The sequence below is a fragment of the Pinus tabuliformis genome, chromosome 6 (genome assembly GCF_031772625.1).
Source record: "Pinus tabuliformis cultivar Carrire ecotype Pingquan chromosome 6, CPIR1, whole genome shotgun sequence".
Classification (NCBI taxonomy): domain Eukaryota; kingdom Viridiplantae; phylum Streptophyta; class Pinopsida; order Pinales; family Pinaceae; genus Pinus; species Pinus tabuliformis.
The window spans coordinates 2,005,616,362-2,005,633,394 of NC_142292.1; the positions used below are offsets into that span (position 1 = coordinate 2,005,616,362).

Below are 17,033 nucleotides of genomic sequence, written 5' to 3' on the forward strand. Positions count from 1 at the left end.
CCTCCTCCACACCAGCAGATGCACAGATTGGATTGGGTATAGAGGAGGAGGAGGAGGAGGAGGGAGAGGAAGCAGTGGCAGTGATGCTAATTTTGATGATTTTGACATGGAGGACTATTAATAGTCACAACCTATGAGATTCTTCCATCTATGGTTCTAGTATCTACCCTATTTTGTATTTGCCATTGGCATTCCCATCTATAGTAGCGGTGGCTTAGTATTTATGTAATACATTTTGATTTTGATGACTTAATGAAAAAACTACAGTTTATGGTTCTAATTTCTTGTGTGCTTGTCATTTCATCATCGTTGATGTAGCAGTAGTAAGTAGAAAGTAGTTGTATGATTGATGTGTGTAATGTAAATGTTCTAGTTTCTAAGAAAATTGGATTCTTTATGTCTATATTTCATTTTTGTATATATATAAACTAAATATATAATAATAATAATAATCATCATCATCATCTAATTTTAAGGACATGGCCAGCCAAGCTAGACACAAAATTGGTGTATGAGACCCCCTTGTTTGTGGGACAAAGGTCCCACCTCTGTGCAGCAATTTGACTGCTAAAGTTTACAAAAGTGTACATACTCTACCCTGCTCTGGATTTGAACCTGTGACCTATTACAATGAGGCACATGTTCTTAACAGTGCCCTTGTTCTGTTTCCAAGCAGGGGGTTCACTGTTTCTCATGTCATACACTCATATTTATGTCCTTCTGTGTCTTGTGTCATCATCTCATGTGACTTAGGTGCTTTGGATAACAATCTCTAGTTGATGTGGTTTTCTATCAGTTTCCAACAAAGTGCTCTTCCTTGTTTGCATTTTTTTTTATCTCATGAAATTATTTGGAAAGGAGAAATGATGGTACGCTCCCTAATCTTCCAGCTTGTATGTAGTGGATTTGGTACTATTCATGATGGTAGAAGACTACCAGTGAAGTGAGGATGATTGTAGGAGTGCAGATAAAAGACTATAATATTGTATGAGTTAGACATCAAAGTGCTGGAATCAGAAGATGTGACAAGTAACAATTGACTGAAGAGATGCTGATTACATCCACATAAAGTTGGTTGCAACGAAAGAGGGAATTAGATGCCATACTTGGAAGAAAACAGGTGGACATGTTAGACACTGTATTGTCCAGACGAAGACATTTAATAAGTGCGGGGTAGTGTATGCTCATGACCTGCAACTCTAGTTGATGCAAGGGAGAAGTTGAATAATGTGAGAGTTATTTGTTTGGAAACTGTTGAATAATAGAAAGTAAAAGAAAATTAGAGTGTTGTTCTAGTTGGAATAACAGTAATATTCATTCCTATATTTTAAGTTTTATGCCATGCCTTAGAAAAGGAGCATTGTCTGCAGGGAATGCTTGTGCTGAATAAGTGAAGATGATCATGAGTTAATTTCTTTGTGTTGTGTCTATGAATATACCCATATTCTACTTGGCAGTGATGGAATAGTGTCTATGGCCAAATAGAGAGTGCTTATAAGCAGTATCCAACTGTCAAAAGATAAGGATATTCCTCTACAAACCATTAAAAATCCCTCTAAAACCTTTATGAGGAGATCGTGTGGCTAGCCTCATCATTGTCCACATTTATTTATGTTTGAATCACACAATTTATTCAGAGTTTGATCCAACATGTTAAGCAAACATTCTTCATTTTTAAAAATTTGATAGCTTCTCGTCTTTGACAAGTCGTCCTCATCATTAAGGTAATGCAATGCCATTACATTACATTTTCTGTGAAATGCCATTTTTGCATCTAGTTGGTAGATGTATTGACTTCTAGAATATTCATCAGCATATATTTTTATTGATTTGAAACCCATATATCATTTTATCTTTATCTGATATGCATTAATGGTTGGCTGATCTGTTTATATTTTGTCTTTCCTCCCTATTCTCTGATTATTAATTTTTTCCTCTTCTGTGGCAAGGAAATACGAATTTTTGGTTTACTAGGAGTCTCTTCTATACTGCTGGGGGAGCTTATCAATGGCAGCAAACATACTTCATCAGGTTTTTCCAAACATAATTTTCGTTCATTTCTTTGTGCCACACAACTTGAGAGTTTTGGCATTATTACTAATTTCTTCAAGGAGTCTTAATGCAATGTACTCTGCTATGCTGGATGTAGCTCATACACCAAAGGATAGTTTTATAAGAGTACAATCAAATTTGTACTTTTTATTGTAAAACCGACAGTTCAACTTGGTATATGGTTTTTATCTCTAGGTTCCAGGGTTTGTGCCTAGCAGAGGTGCTTTGCTGTCTTCAAAATCAGAACTAGCTCTCTCTTTCTCATTTTCATCAGCTATGAATTTAAAAGGACGACCCTTGAAGACATGTGCACCTTTAACTGCGACAGTCGTAAGTGGCCGTTGGTGCATGGCATCTTCCTCCACTATCAGAGAGAACAATTTTATTGTTTATGCACAATCGGTTGATGCAGTGCCTGAATTTGAAGAAGAAGGTGGCACACAGAATGAAGTGACTTCTTCAGATGAATCAACTTTGGAAGTATCTGAGGAACAACCTAAACTCCCTTCAAGAAAACCAAGGATCAAACTTGGACAAATCATGGGGGTATGCTTTTTATATAAAGTTTAAATCCTAGCATGTATAAAAATTCATTTCTACTTAAGAGCAAAAATTCCAGCATAATGGGAACTGCATATTTTTTTACTCATTACATTGCACATTGCTCATTGTGTCAATTCCTAAATAAAATCATAAACAACAGCATGTCTGTGTGGCTTGTATCCCAATTTCTCTATGGAAATAACATTCAGTGTTGAACTTCTGTTTGGCTTCTATCCCAATTTTTTGAAAAGAATTATTGATAGAAACATGGCAATGCTCCAATAGATACTACACAAGCAAGCTATTGAAGCCACCGAGAAGGAAAGACCTACTCCCGATGTCAGAACGGGAGATGTTGTAGAACTTCGAGTGGTAAATGATCAAAACTTTTAAATTCTTTAATTTACATTATGAATCATTTCAGCTGGACTCGTAGAAACGGCTTGCGTTTTAGTTCTGGTACTTGAATATCTTGAATTTTTTTGGACCAAAACAGGGCTAAAAGTGTGTAGTTAGGCTCTTTTGCTTTTGTTAGCATTAAGATATGCCTTTGTCACTTTTTAAATTCTCCTAACATAACTGCAGTATGTGCCCGAGACTCGGCGCAGATTTTCTATATATAAGGGTATAGTGATATCAAGGCAAAATGCTGGTATACATACAACTATTCGGGTTCGAAGAATAATTGCTGGTGTTGGCATTGAGATAGTCTTCCCATTGTAAGCATGCTTCTTCGAAAACTTCCTTGCTTATAGTTTTTATCATGGTCGTTTTTTCTTGATTGCAGTGACTAGTTCAATTTTTTAATTTAAATTCAAAAAGAACAATTTATTAAAGATGTCAGATAAGAGGAATAGCTAAAATGTAAGGTATTGGTTAAGATAGAAGTTTCTGTTAAAGCTTTTGATTCTATGACAAATTTACTTTTTTAGAGAAATAGATAGCAAAATTTCCTCTCAAGTGCAGGCATTGTAGTTTCCTCTTCTGTGCATATCTTGGACGTTTTAGTGATAATGGTATCAGAATAAAAGGACACGCAGCATGCCTCTTTGCAATTATATTCAATCCTGATGTATTTCAAATTCAAATAGTAGATGCATGGATTGAGATTTTTTTTTTTTGTTGCTGGTCAAAAAACTTCTATTAAGACGTCAAAAAAATTCATCTTGCAGTTCAGCTCATCCCTGCTCTCCCGGCTTCACTCTGACCGGATTTGTTAGCCAATAGAGCAATACAAAAACAGAGAAGATATTGCCATGTTTCATATGAACTCCATAGGCAGAAGGGCCTTACATTCCAAAAAACTAACACCAACAAAAACAACTAGCAGATGGCATTTACAAAGGAGGATTTGGTGCCTGAGCAGCACCTTGGCTGGCAGGGTGGCCATGACCTTCATGCACGTGGAAGTCGATATGAGCCAGACGAGCTTCTACTTCATCCAGCCACCCATTGGTTCTGTACTGGCTCCGACGCACCGAGGCGAGACGCTTCAGAATTTCCCCTTGGCTGAACTGGATATCATTAATGTACGCAATAATTTCATTGCGGTCTTCATACCACTGTTCTCACATGACGTCCAGACTAGCCACCAGGTCCTGCAATTGCTCAACAATCAAGGCAAGCGAGGGTGTCTGCACCACCCGACCCGATGATTGAGCGCAGTTGTGAGCAACCTCACCCTCCTCGTTGATTCTTCCCTCCTCATCGTCTCTCTCCCTGTCCAATCTGCTGCGGCCACCACCCCGCTGGGTACGACCCCTCTGGTGGTTCATCACTGCAATGTGCGTGCTGCACCAGATATACGGCGAATCTAGGACACCTGATCCCCACCCACTCTGCCAACGCGCACAATTCCACCACTTGGGAGGGTGCTCAGCCACCCCATGGATTGAGAATTTATTGAAGCCTTTGGCTTCATTTATCTAGATATGTAATTGAAATTTGTATTAATATCCACTAAAGAACAAAATAGTTCAAGGTTACTAGGATTACACTCAAAATAGTAGCCAAACCAAAGTATAAAGGTGTAAAAGACCTCTCCTCCCAAAAATGAGTTGAAATGGAATGAGAAACGGGTACAAGAGCAGTAGGAAATGAAATGACATAAGCATAGACAAGTAGGTTAACCCAAAGAGGAAAACCTGATAAAGTCAAGGAGAGCCAGTAAAGAAGCATAGATTGGACAATTATTCAGTTGCCACAAGAGTGAGTTATCCCACTCATCGTCTGAATCAATAGTGCAGATGCCAACATCAAATGCCTTCGGAATAATGTCCTCTGGATAGTGGTCTAGACCAATGGGAGTACTTGTAGCTGGCATTGGCGTGCTTTTGGTGGTGGTTGGTGCTAAAGAGGACAAAGTACCACTCCTAACATCCAAGGTCGAAAAATTTGCGGTGGAAGGGAAGAAACTAATAATGCATCTTTGAGTAGGTGTCATAATCCTCATAGGTTCCCTTGATGTAGCACAATATGGAGCCTCAATTGTGCTGGTCAGAGAATAATGTCAAACAATCCTAGTGTTGCTGAACTGAGTAGCTATGGTGTGGTTACCCCCAGTGCATTCTAGTGGAAGAAAGTGAGTTAATCCAAGTAATATAGGTAGCTATTGTAGAAAAGATTGAAGTAGATGTTACTTGAGAGAAAAGGCCTTCCTAATGTACAATGCAAGGCATTGATAATTGAAGTATCTAAAGAATGACAACAAAGAACGGTTAGAGTCGCTATAAAGACAATGAAATCACCTCCTAATCTTATAATGGACAGGACATTTAAAGATAAAATGCTTCTCAATTTCAACCACGGTCCTCAATAAAAGAGCAACAAATCTTATTGGTGTAGTCTAACTTATAGATGAAATAACTTTTTTCACCGAAATTCACCAAAATCTGGAAATACAATTTCAAGATTTTTTGTTATTTAAAATATGTTTTTGAATGCATAAATGGATTCAACACCATGAAAACCCCTTGGGGCACTCGAATTATGCAGATTAAACAATTTAAACTCAAGTTTTAAAAAATCTTTGTCGGATTTTGATCAAAAATTAACAGGAAAAAATGTCGTGAAAAAGGCCATTTCATCTATAAGTTAGACTACGCCAATCTGCTATGCTTTGGGAGATGATCTATCTCAATCCTCATCTTTTGTGAATTCACTTATTGCTCAAGGAAAATCAAAGTTCATATAGTAGATGAAATTGAAGTTACTATAGTTGAACAATAAAACTGTTAGTGACATGGTGGGAGTGCTTGGAGTAAAAGGCCAACTAAGGACTCTGAGGCTTGAGCGGCCTACTGCAGAAAACATGGGTGAATCTCTCTTGCAAATACTGCCTTGATTGTTAGCATTAATTTCTGCCTTTGGTGGGAGGAGGTGGGGAGGGTTGTCGAAAGTGATTGATTCGGGAGGGAGGTGGTTAGTTGAAATTATCCACTACCTTAAGAAGTGACCATTCCTTAAAGAATCAACAAGGATGCAAAAATGGCTGACCAAGGGATGAAAGTCTTGAACATACTTCTTTCGGTTGCTCCACTTTGGGAAGATGACTATAAGTGTGAAGGCTGTGTTGAGGAGAAGGGGATATGCACCAAACTCCAGTATTATGATATATTGGGGTATGGTTCATTTGCACCATATAAGACTCTCCACAAGATTGGGGTATAATATGTTTATAACTGCATGAGATTCACAATACATGTTTAAAATATATTTTAGCGTTTGACTTTATCCAAGAACAAGTAATCCTAAAATGCTAAGAATCTATGTTGCACAAGTTTCCTGTACGCAGATACTTCGGGTACTCAGGGACAAGTATCTGGTAGAGCCAGAAGCTTTGCCCAAATTTACAGGAGGCATCAACTGGGAAAGACAATATTTAATATATTAAAAATAAAATAAAAATAATTTTAATATATCAAAATTTAATATATATTAAAATTAAAATTAAAATAATTATTTAAAAATAAAATAAAATAAAATATAATAAGTACATACCAAATTAAAACAAACAATTAACATACGAGGAAATTAACAAACAATTAACATATGAGGATAGCCGCAAAAGAATTCTGGTCGCTGTCAGATGACGACTCGGCATCGTTATCTTGTCGTTCCAGCCAACAGATTTCGGCGGAGCAGGGCACTACTCCTGGAAGATCTGGATAATGGCGAGTCTCTAAAATTAGAGGATTTTCTCCCTTAGATCTGGCTATGGACGATTTTGGGTTTCTCCTTCAGCCGACGGAAGACTGGGATTTTCTAAACAAAAATCTAAGTTTCGCATGTCCACTGCAAATTTTCCATGATACCGAAACGTCCAAATCTGTCGAGTGGCAAAACGTGATATCATCTCAGCAAAACAGATCCTCATATTCCTGCTACGATTCATATCACGGCTACTAGTCAATACGTATCATTTCCCTGAGCAAAGCTGGAATATCTTAAGAATAGCGAGGTCGCGGAGCCATGAGAACTGCTGGTAGTGCCGTTGACTCCGGCGCCCCTTTAGTAGATTGCTCCACCTCCTGAGACGACGGTATGGAACCAATTTCAGATGCGCTTCACCAAAACAATATGCTGTATAGACAATGCATGGTCGTTCGGTTTCGGGATAGATTCCCAAGAACCCATATATATATATATATATATATATATATGAGCGATCAAATTCCTCACCCTTGTCCCCACGAAGGGAGGTCTGGTTGCTCCTAGCTCTAGCCAACTCGCAGTGAAATCGATGATTTGGGCTGTTTGTTTGGTCGTGCCAAGGAAACTAGCGGAAAAAAAGTCACGCTCCCGAAATCTCCCCACTCAAGTTCCGAAAACACTCCAAAGTGCTTGCGGACGCTAACCATAAATAGGGGTAGTAGGAGGGGATGGGAGTTTCCATGATCCCTAAGAACAAATTTTAAAATCTACTCCATGACAAATATTATATCGAAACTATTAAGAGATTAAAATGTTTAACTATATAGATAGGGTTAGTAGGAGGGGGTGGGAGTCTTCATGATCCCGATGAAAACAAAGTTGTGCATTACACTTCTGAAATGTGTGTTGGGAGCCCTACAAACAAGGTATATCTCTCCCTTGGATAAAATATGGAAATGTAGCTCAAAACCCAAAGAGTTAACTAGCTACTTTGAGATAAGATTTTAGTAGTGCAAGCTAGAAATATTTGTATTTTTTATTTTATAAAATAATAAAAAGAAAAGATTTTAATTTTTATAAATGTGTTGGTCGCTGTAAATGAGAATTACCTTTACACTTGCCAGGTAGTGAATCATGACTTCCTCTATGCTTGCCTTGCATTTTGGACAATGTGGGCTTGGAGTCAAGGAGACTAATCGCCCCAATTTTGTCTAAGACAATTCCACAGGTTTTCAAGCTCAAATAGGAACGACTTCTAGCAAAATCTCTTCAAAGTTTGAGTCAACTATGGGGTTGGTTGAGATCTTCACCTAGTTGAAGATGTCCTTGATAAGGATTTATCCAACCACTTGGATCTGATAACACCAATCTCCAACAAAGGAGATAGCGAAGACTAGCACCCTGGTTATCCCTTTCTTGTGACTATATAGCCCCTTGGTGGATCAACCCTCCAACTACGACGTAACCCGGAATTCCTAATGTCTATTTTATTAAGAAATATTACTACAAATGCCATGAAGATGATGTATAGAAAAAATTAACTCACACAATACGCAATGTTTGTAAATGGAAAAATTATATTATGGCATAAAATGATCTCATACTTCAACAATAACCAATAGGAGAGGAAGGGCTAGCCTTATATAATTTATTTAGAAATAGCTAGTTGGACCTCACTCCCAAGAAAATAATTTTTTACTTGTCATTCACAACTCAGAGCCTATAATTTGAAGAAAATAATTTTATTACATGATCAATCCACATGAAGAGTTTGACTTGATTTGATTAGACTTTAAAACTTTAAAAGTGACTCCAAGAGGCAACATTCCCCTTGATTTGGTGTTGGAGAATCACAAAGTGATGAATAACAGCCAAAATATGGTTAATGTCTAGCTTGGCTTGACTGAGCGGTTAGGAGAGGTGGCTTGACTTGCTTGACTTAGCTTGATTTGGTCCATAGGTGTCTTGAATTGGTTCATAAGAGGCTCGATTTGTTGGAAAGGAGGAAGAATTTGCTTGCAATGGATACTTTTTGTCCACAAAGGGTCCAATGTTCGACTTTTGACTTAAACTAACCCAATATTTCTCTTTTTGACTTCAAATGATTCAGAAACTGTTGTGGAGTTCCATTATGTTAGTTTTTGTAGCATTGGATGATGTTCTAGTCTCAAAACTTCGTGGAGAGCCTAAAACACAGGGGTTCTCCAAAACCTAGGAATCGTTTATGGAAATTCCACCTAGAGATGACTCAATTAAATTAATTGACCATAATTAAAAATTTCCTAAGTCTAACTTAGGAAAAATGGTTAATTAATAGCAAGTAATTGAGAAAGGTGAGAATTCTCTAGAAATTCACACGGATCGACTTGGAGATGATCTCAACCATTGATTAAGTTTTAATCGTGGCCGTTGGAGTCCCAACTGGAGATTATAAGAAAAGGTTGATGGGTAGATGGAGAACACACCAGTGCAGATACTCAGTGATCTAGACAATTCGATTTTCTAGTGCGGGTGATTCAGCGGGAGAAATCAAGTCAGAGATCGAGTAACAGGTGGCAAAGGGGCAGCGTAGCAGTATTCCAGTTTCAGAGAGTCAAAAAGAGGAGGCCGAAATTGTTCTTCAGGAAGCATTGTAGGGACTGCGCAGTTGCTTTAGTAGAGCAGTTCGATTTCGTTGAAGGGAAGGTCGTTTTCAGTTCCAGAGGCCGGGAAGATTTTTCAGAGTGCGGGAGAGACATTTTCCCAGTCAGTAGCAGGCAGGACGACTTGATTGGTAGTAGTTTCGGGCTAAGCGTGAGAGGGTTTGCGCAAAGTTGACACAGGGCCTGCGCAGAGGGTTTGGACGACTAGCTTTTCAAAAGCAATAAGGTAAAATCCATTGGAGAGAGGGTAAAATCCCTCATTATATTTTTGCCAGTATTTCTCTTGGACAGAATCACCAGTTTGGCGACATTTTATTGTACTAAAAAATTTTATTGCTGCATAATAATAAAAACCCTCACTACTGCACCGATTTTCCCACATTGGGTTTTTCTGGGGACATTTGTCCAAAAATAATGGTGTCATAATTTGTGTGTGCGTTAGAATTTCTCAATTCCTATTTTTGCTTCTGCAGTATTTAATTTTGTGAAGAAATTGTAGTCTAATTAATTCGTTATTAATCAGTAAATTAATAAATTGAATAATCAGTTAGGAGAATTAATTCCAATTGCTACATTTCAAGGAATTTTCACATGGTATCAGAGCATATTTGGGGGATAGGGAAGCTCAGAGGCAAAAGAGGAAAATTTCGCTGTTCAAAGGGAGTAGCAGGACAAAATTTTCAGGGGTTGCGTAGTGCCTAGCCAGGTAGTGGGAATTGCTGGGCAAGGGTTTGATTTTCATTTGTAGGGTGGCAAAAATTTGACTTGTCCAGAATAGCGATTCCAACAGGCAGAGGAAGCAGCAACAACTTAGTATTTTCGCTAACAAAATTTCTTGTCTAGGCGTAGAAGGGTTTTGCAGCAGTTTGATAGAGCAGAATCAATGCTAGGTGGAAGAGAAAGTGCACACACAGAGGGAGATTTCTCTTAGAGGGTTTCTAGTTCAGAAATCCAATATTTCCAGTTGCAGCAGGTAGTAGCGGACCACATATTTTCTCTCTCTAGAAAGGAGTGAAAATAGCAGAGCTAGCAGCTGAGCATGAAAAGAGGGAGATTTCCATCCCAATTCGAGTTTTTGCAGAGATGGCCACAGTCGGGTTTAGAGATCAGGATAGGTTGGAGGGAGGTTCCAACTATATCATCTAGAAGGCCACGATGTCCTTCCTGCTAGATGAGCAAGGCTTGAAAACCTATGCAGAAAACGTTGTGGTAGTACCTACTGATGCATATCAGCTGAAAGAAAACATGAAAAAAATGGCCAAGGCGAAGCAGATGATCCTGGATGGAGCTAGGGACCATATAGTCTCACACATATCTGGCAAGAATACAACCAAAGAGATGTGGGATGCTCTCTTAGGGCTATATCAGAATCCTTCCAAGCAATGAAAGATGAATCTGAAGGAAAAGCTGAGAAACACTAGGATGCAGAAGGGTGGAGGCATAAATCCCTTTCTCACCAGAATTCAGGATATTCAGGATCAACTTGTAGATGTAGGAGAAGCGCCTCAAGCTATAGAGCTTGTGCGTTTGGCCCTGAACAATTTCTTAGAGGAATGGGAAATCTATCCAAGGCATTTTGGGACGAGATACAGTACTAGGGTGGGACAGGATGTGGTTAGACCTGTAGCAGGAGGATATGAGGTGGTCTCTAGTGAAGAGCTCCATCAGCGACAACAACAGTAAGTGATCGAAAGGTGTGATGGAGGAACACAATGTGGTCCTTGCATCGAAGGGGAAAGAAAAAGGTCCCAGTCAGGGACAAGGCTTGTAGGGGTAAAAGAAGAGGAAAAAGGATCTATCTAAGATCAAGTGTTTCAAGTGTGGTGAGTTTGGCCACTATAGTACCTAATGTTCTCAGAGGAAGAAGGACAAGAAGGAGAAGCAGGATCAAGCGACAAAATTCGCAGAGATAGACTAGGTGTCCTCCCAGTTGGAGGAACAATTCACCATGTATGCATCTATACCTCCAGGAGTGAGGTGGGGCGATATGGAGCGTTAGTCCCAGAGTTGCATATAGATTTTGGCAAGGTCCAGTGAGGCGAGCATCAGATGGTGTTTCCTCATGGATCATTACCCTTGCTACAGGGCCCCACAAATTCAGTAGCAAGAGAATTAGTGTTAGTTGATGTAGTCAAATTCTAGAGTGACAGTTGCAGACTAGTGGCAGTGAGATGTTGAGGAGCACAAGGCAACGTTGATGGCAAAGTAGGAGGCTCAGTAGCAAAATCAACAACAACACAAATTTCTCAGTGGACAGTGCAGAGGCTAGTAGCAGTCAGAGACTTAGGAGACAATTGCAACATAGACACACAATTGGTTCAGTATTTTGGATGCTTCTCAGTTGCAGTAGTTGTAGTAGGAGCAAGAACAGTTGAGAGGAAGTTGAGTTGCAGTGCATATGCAAAGTTGGCAGTAATATAGGTTGTACAGTGTAGTGTCAGCAACATCACAGATGCAACATGGTTTAGCTACAGTCAGTGGTAGATGAATCAGAGTTAGCGCAGTGGTTGATGGACAGTGACCGAGGGAACAACACAATGACTGAGGGAGCAACACTGTGACTGAGGGAGCAACATAGTCATTTCCAGTAGAGTTTCCTGTCAGACATCAATAGCATGTATGGGAGGATGATGCAGAGACAGGGTGTTGTAGTAGTTCAACACTAGAACACCTTCCTTGCTAAGAGGGAGTGTTAGTTTTTGTAGCATCGAATGGTGTTCTAGTCTCGAAACTTTGTGGAGAGGCTAAAACACAGGAGTTCTCCAAAACCCAGAAATCGTTTATGGAAATTCCACCTAGAGATGACTCAATTAAATTAATTGACCATAATTAAAAATTTCCTAAGTCTAACTTAGGAAAAATGGTTAATTAATAACAATTAATTGAGAAAGGTGAGAATTCTCTAGAAACTCACACAGATCGACTTAGAGATGATCTCAACCATCGATTAAGTTTTAATCGTGGTCGTTGGAGTCCCAACTGGATATTATAAGAAGAGGTCGATGGGTAGATGGAGAACACACCAGTGCAGATACTCAGTGATCTAGGCAGTTCAATTTTCCAGTGCATGTGATTCAATAGGAGAAATCGAGTCAGAGATTGAGTAACAGGTGGCAGAGGGGTAATGTAGCAGTATTTCGAAGGAGTTTCCAGTTCCGGAGAGTCAGAAAGAGGAGAGCAGTTCGATTTGGCTGAAGGGAAGGACTTTTTCAGTTCTAGAGGCAGGGAATATTTTCCAGAGTGTCAGAGAGACATTTTCCCAGTCAACAACAGGAAGGATGACTTGATTGGCAGGAGTTCCGGGCTAAGCGTAAGAGGGTTTGCGCAGAGGTGACGCATGGCTTGTGCAGAGGGTTTGGATGGCTAGCTTTTCAGAGGCAGTCAAGTGTCGGGATTGCTTGGAGAGAGGGTAAAATCCCTTTGTATATTTTTGCCAATATTTCTCTTGGATAGAATCGCCCGTTTGGCGACATTTTATTGTACTCATAAATTCTACTGTTGCATAATAATAAAAACTCTCATTGCTACAACGATTTTCCCACATTGGGTTTTTTCCGGGGACATTTGTCCAAAAATAATGGTTTCATAATTTGTGTGTGTGCTAACATTTCTTAGTTCCTATTTTTGCTTCCGCAGTATCTTATTTTGTGAAGAAATTATAGTTCGATTAATTTGATATTAATCAATAAATTAATAAATTGAATAATTAGTTAGGAGAATTAATTCCAGTTGCTGCATTTCAAGGAATTTTCACACACTAGACAATTTGTCACAACAAATCTGATAAAATTATTCTTAAAATCCAAAATCTATGCTACGAGGGTAATTTTCGTTAGACTTCTAGATTTATTAACATATTGTTTTCATGCATGTAATCTATAAATTGTGAAAACTAGTGGCCATACACAAATACGATCATTCACAATCATAATAACACAAGATATGATCTAGGAAACCCTTATGAGAGAAAACCCAGCTAGAAGGTGAGGCTGCTTTGCTCTCTCTCTCTCTTTCTCTAAATGGAAATGGGTGCAAGTACAAAGGAGTGACACTTGTGTTCCGTTGGTTACTACAATGAACAAACCCTCTCTCTTTGCTCTCTCCGTATCTATTCTTAGCAACTCTGCTCATCTATGGAACAAAAATGCACTTGAATAAAATGGAGCCCCTTTACCTCCTAGTGGCTTGGTTATAACACAACCCGATAGCCAACTAGTGGTTAAGTTTGACTTTTTCAACTCTTAAGTAGATTACAATATTGACTCTTCTAGAGTCTTCGTCATCATGATCATGTGGCTAGTTCATTTTCCATCCTCTCGAATCATGGTGGTCAAAACAGGAAGGTCAACTTCCAGGTGGAATAACTTTTGCATACAAAGTCCGTTTGAGGTCTTTTTTGCGTTGTTGGAAGTCTATTTGAGTGTAGAATAGTGATGGGAGGTGGAATGCTTAAGCGACAAAGTTTTTCCCCCCAAAAATGTTGTTTCATGCCTCAAACAACTTCTGGAAGGTTTCAAAACCCAATTCCTCCGAGGTGGGACCCGCCGGTGAAAATGGTCATGTGAGTTGATTCCTCCAATTTTTCCACTTTGAAAGCATCAAGATGGATGACAAATATGATCCAATCCGGGCCATACCTCCCCATTTTGGGAGGCTTTTGGTCCCCAAAAGCTTTCACTGAATGAAGTGAGGAAATTTTTCCACCACCTCTCAAGTGTACCATTTTGCCTTTCTTGGAACCTGTCCTTCAACCTAATATGCCAAAGGTCATGTTGTCCTTGTCTTGTAGTCCCATACCTCTTCTGCAAAAGTGTATCCTCTGTCAACCTGAGTATTTGGTGCTAAATACTCTACAGAAGGTAAAACTTGTTCTTATTCCTGATCTAGCATGGAAGGCTCATAGAGTTTTAGGTTCTCTACGTTCACAATCAAGTAAATGTGCATGTGTGAGGGTAGATTTAGTCTAAAGGCATTATTTCCCACCTTTTCTAGAATCCAATATCTCAAAGGGACCATATCACAGAGCCTTATTTTCTTACTAGGAACCTGTAGTCTCTCCTTCTTTAATTGTAACCAAACTTTGTCTCTCACTCCAAATATTTTCTCTGTTCTATGTTGATCACGCCTTGCCTTGTATTTTTCTTGACTTCTATAGTGTCTCCTGTACATGTAGATGGATTTCCTTGATTTTCTCAACAATTTTTCTGCTCTTTAGTCATCTCTTGTAAGATCCTCCCTCACTCCTAGCTATCCATATGCAATATCTAAAGGTGAAGGTGGCAAATATCCAAAACAAGTTTGAAATGGAGACTTACTAGTAGAAGTGTGGATTGTCCTATTATAAGAGTGCTTTATGCATACCCGATTTTCATCCTAAATGCTTTTGACTGTAACCCCTCAAAAGTTGCACCAAATTCCTGTTGACTACTTTTGTTTTCCCATTTGTCGGTGGATGCAATGCTGTAGACCTCTTCAACTTCGTGTCCATCTTCTCCCATAACGTAGTCCAAAATGCATGGAGAAATCTCATCATTTCAAGTTTTCTGATTTGTTTGTGGATGCAATGCTGTAGACCTCTTCAACTTCGTGTCCATCTTCTTCCATAATGTAGTCCAAAATGTATAGAGAAATCTCATGCGTCTCTTTGAAACGATGCTCCTTGGGATTCCAAAGTGCACCCAGACCTCTCAAAAGAACAAGTTTGTTGCTTCTTGCTCACTGATGGTCTTTTTAGAAGTCATGGGAATGCACATCTTATTGATCTTTTCAATTGCCATGAATAGGTTGTCATGTCCCTTCTTGGTTGTTGGTAAACCTCCCACAAAGTCTATGGAAATTCTTTTTCAAGGATTAGTGGGTACAAGTAAGGGATGGTATAGAGTCTGTTTTCTATTACTAGGATTCCTGGTATAGAACCTAGCTACACCTTCTTGCATCCTGCGCCAGTACACATACTTGTGCAAGTTGGCCATTGTCTTCTCTACACCAAAATGACCGTAACCTTGGAGGTGTGAGTCTCCCTCATTAGCTGCAGTCGCCCACCTTTAAGAACACATAACTTGTCCATCCTATGGAGTAACCCATTCTTTGTATATGCCTCTTTGTGTGCATCTCGGGTGAAAGGCTCCATGTGCATTTGAGTTCCCAAAGCTATGATCTTTGATGTGGGTGGCCTTAAAAGGATGTCAACAAACTTATTGGTGTTGCCCTTCCTATACTTGATCACTAAATGAAACTGCTGTGAAAACACCATCCACTTGTAATGCTTGTTTTTTTGTAACTGACTAAAGGCCTGTAGTTATTGTAGTTGTTGGTGATCTATGTGGATTACTGTCTCCTTTCTCGTCAAATAATGTTTCCACTTTTTCACAGCTTACAACAGAGCATAGACCTCCTTGTCTTATGTAGGGTAGTTAAGAGCAACCCCATGAAATACTTTATAATGGTAGCATATCGACCTTCCTTGCTGCATCAAGACCGCTCCTATAACATTATCACTTGCATTTGTCTCTAGTTTGAAGGGCCATTGTAAGTTTGGTAATGCCGAAACTTGTGCGTTGCTGATTTTCTTTTTCAACTTCTCAGGGGCCCTCTACTAATCCTTTCCCCACCAGAAATTCTTGCCACTTACTGTTATGCCATGGAGTGGTGCTGCTACTGCTGAAAACGAGGCTATGAATTTCCTTTGGTATTGTGCTGCCCTAACAAAAATTCTAACCTCAAAAACATTGGAAGGAACCAACCACTTCATGATTGCCTCCATCTTGGTAGGATCTATCTTTAACTCTCCTCCCCCGATCAACATATTATAAATACACCAAACACTGCTGTGTAAACTCAAACTTCTTGAGATTTGCAAGAAACTGGTGCTTCTTCAATGTCTCTAGCACTTGCATCAAATGTGAGTTGTGTTCCTCCTAGATAACATTGTATACTGATATATCATCCAAATAAACAATAGCGAATGAATCTATAAAAGCGTGCAGTGTATCATTCATTAACCGCCTGAATGTAGCTAGTGCATTGCATAGGTCAAATGACATAATTAACCTCTCGTAAAAACCTTGTTTGGCTTTGAAGGTGGCCTTCCAAGTATCTTATTCTCTGACTTAAACCTATAGTGATACCCCAACATTATGTCCAACTTGCTGAAGTATTTTGTTTGCTGCAAGTGATCCAATAAATCATCCACCCTGGGCAGGGGGTACCTGTTCTTGAGCATAATTTTGTTTAATGCCCTATAATGAATACACATCCACCAAGTCCCATCCTTCTTTGGCACAATTATGATGAGTGACCCACACGGTAAGGTACCTGGTTGAATGACAACTTGTTCCAATAGTTGTTGCAACTACTTATTGATCTCGTTTGCTTCTATAATGGACTGCCTATACAACCCAATGTTTGGCAACATAGGGTCTGGGAATAGTTGGATCTCGTGCTCCACTTCCCTCTTTTGTGGTACCCCTTAAGGTTGCTGGAACACACTTTTGTATGCTTGTAGCAACTCTTCTAGTTGATGTTTTTGTTCCTAGGGATGACTTGGCCCTCATTGACTCTTCTACAAACTGATTTTCTCTTAAGAATAACAAAACATACTTCTTGCTAGAATTTATCCATTTCTTGGTTTGGTTGGTACTTACT

At 39.3% G+C, this 17,033-nt stretch overlaps 1 protein-coding gene across 2 annotated transcripts in view; it reads left to right on the forward strand.

Annotated features, from left to right (window-relative positions):
- LOC149267292 (large ribosomal subunit protein bL19cz-like) overlaps positions 1-17,033 on the forward strand; it is a 74,262-nt gene that overhangs the window by 15,702 nt on the left and 41,527 nt on the right. For both annotated transcript variants that reach the window (XM_089398451.1, XM_089398445.1), the window contains 4 exons: positions 1,950-2,031; positions 2,248-2,598; positions 2,881-2,967; positions 3,181-3,314. In XM_089398451.1, the coding sequence (XP_089254577.1) occupies positions 2,008-2,031; positions 2,248-2,598; positions 2,881-2,967; positions 3,181-3,314 (596 nt within the window). In that variant the 5' untranslated portion in view covers positions 1,950-2,007. The remainder of the gene's footprint in view (positions 1-1,949; positions 2,032-2,247; positions 2,599-2,880; positions 2,968-3,180; positions 3,315-17,033) is intronic.